The 5,458-nt window shown below is 69.2% G+C and overlaps 2 protein-coding genes across 2 annotated transcripts; one reads left to right on the plus strand and one right to left on the minus strand.

The window, feature by feature from the left end:
* Positions 1-66: 66 nt before the first annotated feature.
* On the minus strand, positions 67-987 carry EMIHUDRAFT_122226 (hypothetical protein; the record flags this gene model as incomplete). The annotated part of the gene is made up of 1 exon (XM_005790891.1): positions 67-987. One exon carries the CDS (start codon positions 985-987, stop codon positions 67-69), a length of 921 nt encoding a protein of 306 aa, XP_005790948.1.
* Positions 988-3,047: 2,060 nt separating this feature from the next.
* On the plus strand, positions 3,048-5,455 carry EMIHUDRAFT_122227 (hypothetical protein; the record flags this gene model as incomplete). The annotated part of the gene is made up of 4 exons (XM_005790892.1): positions 3,048-3,856; positions 4,081-4,655; positions 4,798-5,135; positions 5,372-5,455. Coding segments are annotated over 4 exons (1,806 nt in total), but the record flags the coding sequence as incomplete, so codon positions are not given.
* Positions 5,456-5,458: the final 3 nt, after the last annotated feature.

A 5,458-nucleotide genomic window follows, 5' to 3' on the forward strand; every position in this document is an offset into this window, starting at 1 on the left:
TCGTCTCGCAGCTGTGAGAAGGTATAGTAAGAGTGAGCCATATCCCCCACGACTAACACACAGGACCTACCGCCTCCTCTTCTGCAGGTTGGTCGTCAGCGTCGCGTGCAGCACGGCGTGGCTGCTCGACTCGCGCGCCACCGCGAGCGCGTCGCGCAGCACCTCCATCACCTCGGCGCCGTCTCCCTCCAGCGTCTCGCAAAAGAGCACGTCGCCGCCTCGCGCCGCCGGCGAGGCCGCCACCCGCTCGGCCACGGCGGTGCGCGCCGCCGCATGGTCGCCGTCGACAGGGTACACAGCGAACTGGCAGGCGACGCGCGTGGGCAGCGCATACGCCTCGGCGACCCAGTCGTCCTCTGCCGCCTCGCCCGCCGCCACCGGCGGCCCCGCCTCGAGCGCTTTCCCAATCCGTGCCGCGATGCTCTCCGGGCTCGATGCCTGCGCGAGGCCGTCGGCGATCCGCTTGGCGCGCGCGCCGCCCGACGCCTGCTCCAGCGCCCCCGCCGCCTGGAGCGGCAGCCGCCTCAGCGCGCTGGCGACACCTCGCATCAGCGTCCGCTTGGACGGCGGCGCCTGCGCTCGGCTCCCTCTGGGCAGCTCGCCGTCGGCGTCCGCGTCCAGCGTCGCGCCGGCGGTGCGCGGCGGCGGCTCGAAGCTCGACCCGGCCATCGGGTCGCCGGCCGAGAACTGGCACACGAGAGAGACGCGCGGCGAGCCGTCCAGCCTCGAGGCGCGGCCGAGCACGACGCGCATCGCCTCGAACAGCGCGGGCTCCGGCCCGAGCAGGCACGAGGAGACCGAGTCGGCGGAGACGGCCAGGCCGAGCGAGCGGAGGTCGCGCGTGCTCTGTTTGACCGCCTGCTGCAGCGACGCCGCGCTCGCGACCGTTGGGTGCAGCGAGAAGCGCACGCCCATCACGCCGGCGCCGGCGAGTCGCGGAGCGGCGCACGCAGCGAGCAGGAGGAGGGCGCGGCACGGCCGGTCCATCGCAGCGCGTCGGGAGGGAGCGGCGAGGGGCGCGGCCTGCGCAACCCGAGCTTGTATGGAGGAAGAGGCGCGGCGCGAGGCGCAAACGAGGCGGGAGCTGGCGAGTACAGACGACGCCACACACTTTTTCACAGCCTGTTATTGAGTTCACACAAAAAGTATAACGCACGCCCTCAGCGGAGCTGGGAAGAGGACCGCCGCAAGCGGCGTGGCGTGGAGCGGTTGTGCATCCCTCCGGGGGCCCCTCTGCGCCGGGGAGGCGTTGTTGGAGGCTAGGACGCAAGCGTCCGTCGCCCTTTTCAAACTCGGGGCCCACTCCGCTACGCTCCGACCCGAATTTGGAGGGCCTAAAAGTCTAAGGTGTTGCTGCGCAAAAGGGGTCGGACACAGGGCGCAGCTCATGCTAAGAGCTAGAAGAGGAGATAGAGAGAACAACCACCCTGTCCCGTTATTGCGTACGTACACCAACACCACAAAACGCTCTCTCTCTCCTGTCCTCACTCAGGGGGGTCACAACTACCAAGTCCCTCGACTAGCTGCCACAGGGCGCAGCTGCAGATAGCTGCCACAGGGCGCAGCTGGAGACGCTCCCCCTCAATCGGCATCCACCCCCACCCGCTCTAGCCCCACTCCTGCTGCCGATGCGCGGCGCGCACTCTCGGGGTCAGGTGGGCGCTCGGTGCTGCACGCCTGGTTGGAGGCGGCTCTTGGCGGCGCCGGGTCGCCCTGCCCCCGTCCTGCGGGGGGCCGGGGCGCCTGCGGGGCGGCGGGCGCAGCGGCGGGCGCAGACATACTGCGCGTGCCCGGGTCCAAAAAAGAATCTGACGGCTGGACCAAGTCGGGAGGCGTTTCAACGCCGTTCTATCTGGCAGCGGTTCAGTCCTTTGAAGTGAACGAGCGCTCTGAGGTCACGGCATGGACGGGTCACTACCTGATGCCTTTTTTCAATGGACAACCGACTGCCGACGTGACGAAGAGATGGGAGCTCGCGTGCAAAACCGGCCACCATCCGTACGATAAGCAGCACTGCGAGCATGGACGGTGCGGGCGAGGAGCATGGGTGGAATCGTTTGAGGACACCAACGCGATTTTTCGGACGGGCCTCGGGCTCACTCAGTCGCAGCGGAGCCGTGTTTCAGTGTTATCCATCAGACCGGCGCGCCCCCCCGCCGAGAGGCCGCTCAGAGGTCAGAGCGGACAGGCTGCGCGGCTCCCGCTTTGGTGTATCTGTGTAACCTGGCCACACTGGTTTCACTGCCAGTGCGCGCCAGTCGCCCATGCTTTGGCCTTTTTATACACCATATTCTCGAATATCTTTGAGAATATAGAGGGTCCCGCGCACTTCCATATTCGAGAATATTCTCGAGAATATAGATGCCCCGGCCGGCTTTTCCCTCAAGAATATACGAGCTTTCCGCAGCGCCTTGACCTTGGTGGACCTCGAGTCCAAAGATATTCTTGAATACTCTTGACGTTGCCGCTGTGCGGCGTCTAAAATGGTCTTGACGAGAGAGCTCGAAACAGCTTTTCCCCCCTCAACAGTAGGTTTCGGGTCGATGCCGACTGAAATCTTTAAGTTTTGGAGGTTCTGAGCGGGTTTGGGAGCGACTTTTGGTCTCCGTCGATATACGCGAGGTCAAAATATTCTCAATATTCGAGAATATTCTCGAGAATATAGAGGGCCCAGAGAGAATATGATGCAAAGAATATAGATAGCCTTTGCAGAGAAAAGCGTGTAAAGGCCAACGCCATGCTGTGCCAGGAATCTGCTGCGCGAATCCTGAATTCTTTTCACGAGCCTACCCGGGTAGGCGAAACACCTGGCGAGTAGAGGCCCCGCCCACCCAGGGTACCCTCTCCGAGGACCCATTGGGTTGCTCTTTCGAGCACTCCCTTTGTTCTCTTCTCATAAAATCGGAGGGTCGGCCCACGGGGGGACTGAAGCGACCCAACGATTTTATGAGTGGCAGCAAAGGGAGTGTCTTTCGAGGACTCGCCCCCCGGGCTCTGCTCCAAGAGACCTCGAGAGAGGGTGAAACACCGCACAAACGCCGCAGCGCATGGCCTCGAGCGGCGGCGGCGCTGCTGAGCCGGCCTCCAGCCCCGCCGACTACGAGCTCTACGAGCTCGTCGTCCACGGCCACGGCTGGCGCTACGAGCAGCGGCTCGCGCCCACAGACTTTGCCGCCGCACTCGCCGCCGACGAGCCCGCCTCGCCCGCCGCCGCCGCCGCGTCGGCGGCGGCCGGTGAGACTGGCAGCGGCGGCTGGCTGACGGTGCGCGAGCTGGCGGTGGGCGAGGAGCTGCCGCCATCGGACACCGGTGGCGCAGACTCTGCGAGGGCGGCCGCGGAGGCTGGCGGCAGCGCTGCCGATGCCGCCGGAGCGACGGAGACGCGGCGGCTGGACGCGGCCAAGGCGCAGGAGCTGGCGCGCTCGGCGGTGGCGCTGGCGGGTCGCGTGTGGGAGTCGCCCGCCGTCTCGCTCGCCTTTGAGCTCGCCCAGCAGGCGCTCTGCTGGCCGGCGGGAGGCGCGCCCGAGCTGCTGCCCCGCTGGTCGGCGCTGGAGCGGAGGCTGCCGTACGCGCAAGAGGCGCTGCTGCGCGAGGCGCTGCGCTGGCGGATCGCCCACTCCCCCTCGGGCGGGCTGCTCGCCGTCTGGCAGTCGTCCGCGCTGCTGCTCCTCTCGCACCGCGACGCGTTTGCCGCCCCCGTCGGCCTGTGGCGCTGCGAGCCGCATGGAGAGCTGCAGCACCGCCGGCTGCTGCAGTGGAGCGGCGACGGCGCGCTGCTCGTCGCCGCCGCGCCCGACGGCACGGTCGCCGTCTTCGACGCCCGCCTCCGCCTCCTCCACACCCTGACCCACGCCTGGTGGGCGGAACGAGCCCCCGCGGACCGAGCCTCGGCCGATGGCGATTCGGTGAGCGGCGCCTCGGGCCCTGACGCGAGCGGCGGCGCGGGGCAAGCAGAGGAGGAGGAGGCGCCGCCGCTCGCCCCGCCGCTCCTCGCGATGGCCTTTCGGAGCTTGCCATCCTCTGGGCTGGGTCGAGGAGGCGAGGAAGCCTCCCCGGAACCGTCTCGGAACCTTCCTGTAGGAGCGGCAGGTCGGCGGGCGGGGTGCTGGGCGGGGCGGAGGGCTCTCACCCGTCCGAGCTGCTCCTCCTCTCCGCCGCCGGCTTCCTCCACCGCGTTCTGCTGCCCGCCGCCGCCGCCGAGCAGCCGCGCCACGCAACACCGCGTCACGCCGCGCCGCCGCTCTCCCTCGCGCCCGCCCACCACGGTTTCGTCACCTCCCTCGCCTACGCCGACCTCGGCGGTAGCGGCGGCGGCGTCGGCATCCTGGCCGTCGGCGGCGGCGGAGCGCCTCCCTCCAAGGCTGCGGCGCTGGTGCTGGCCAAGGCAGAGGCGGCAGCGGGCGGCGGAGATGGGCCTAGAGAGGGGCGGCCGCTGCCCTCGCTCTCGCTCTGGGCAATCACCGACGAGGCGCCGCACGCGCGCCTCCTCTTCGCGACGACGGCGGAACCGCCTCGCGCCTCCCGCGCCGCCGCCGTCGCCGCCGCGCCGCTCGCCGCGTTGCGCCGCGCCCGTGCCGCCGCCTCCGGCTCGGGCGTGCCGCACTGCCTCGCCCTCTCGGACGGCGGCCACAAGCTCGCGGCCCTCTGCCTAATTAGTCAATAGTTAATTAGTTAATAATTGATAATTAATTAGGCGGCCACCAGCTCGCGGCCCTCTGCCTCGACGGCGCAGCCTCGCCGCAGCTCGGCGACTGCCGCGGATGGCACGCCCGCCCCACCGCCACCACGCGGCTGTAGGCGGCCTCTCCGTGTGGCAGCTCACCCCGCTCCACACCGCCGCAGCCATGGGGGCCGCCGCCGCAGCCGCCGCCGTCCGGCGTGTGCCCGAGGCGCCGGCGCTCTTCTCTGGCGGCGGCGCGGGCTCTCCGTCGCAGTGGCTGGCGGTGCACTGGTGGGGCCGCGCCGCCCTCGTGCTCGCCCAGCGCGACGGCGCGGTCTCCGTCTCGTCGATCGGCTCGAGCGGTTTGCGCGAGCTGCTCGGGGAGCGGCCCGAGTCTTTCCCGCCGCTGCCGCTTCTCTCTGCGCCTCGCGGCGACCCCCCTTCCTTCTTCGTCCTCACCCGCGAGGCGCACGCGGTGGCGGCTTGCGAGGGGGAGGGAGAGCCACGGAGGCGCCGCCGAGCCGCTGCAGCTCCACTCCACGGCACCCGTCCGCGACCCGTCCCGGACGTGTCCCGGACGTGTGCCGCAGGCGCGTCGAGGCGTGGGAGCTGCACTCGCTGCGTCGCACCACTCCCGAGGCGCTCTGCTCAAGCGGCAAGGTCGACCTCGACTCAACCACGATCCCTCAGCGATGAGTGACTCTGAACCAGGCGCTCTTCAAGCGCAAGGTCGACCTCGGCGAGTACGGCGACGCGCTCACGTGGGCCCGCGCCTACGGCTTCTGCGCCGACGGGGTA

Source organism: Emiliania huxleyi (assembly GCF_000372725.1).
Source record: "Emiliania huxleyi CCMP1516 chromosome Unknown EMIHUscaffold_1177, whole genome shotgun sequence".
Lineage (NCBI taxonomy): Eukaryota > Haptophyta > Isochrysidales > Noelaerhabdaceae > Emiliania > Emiliania huxleyi.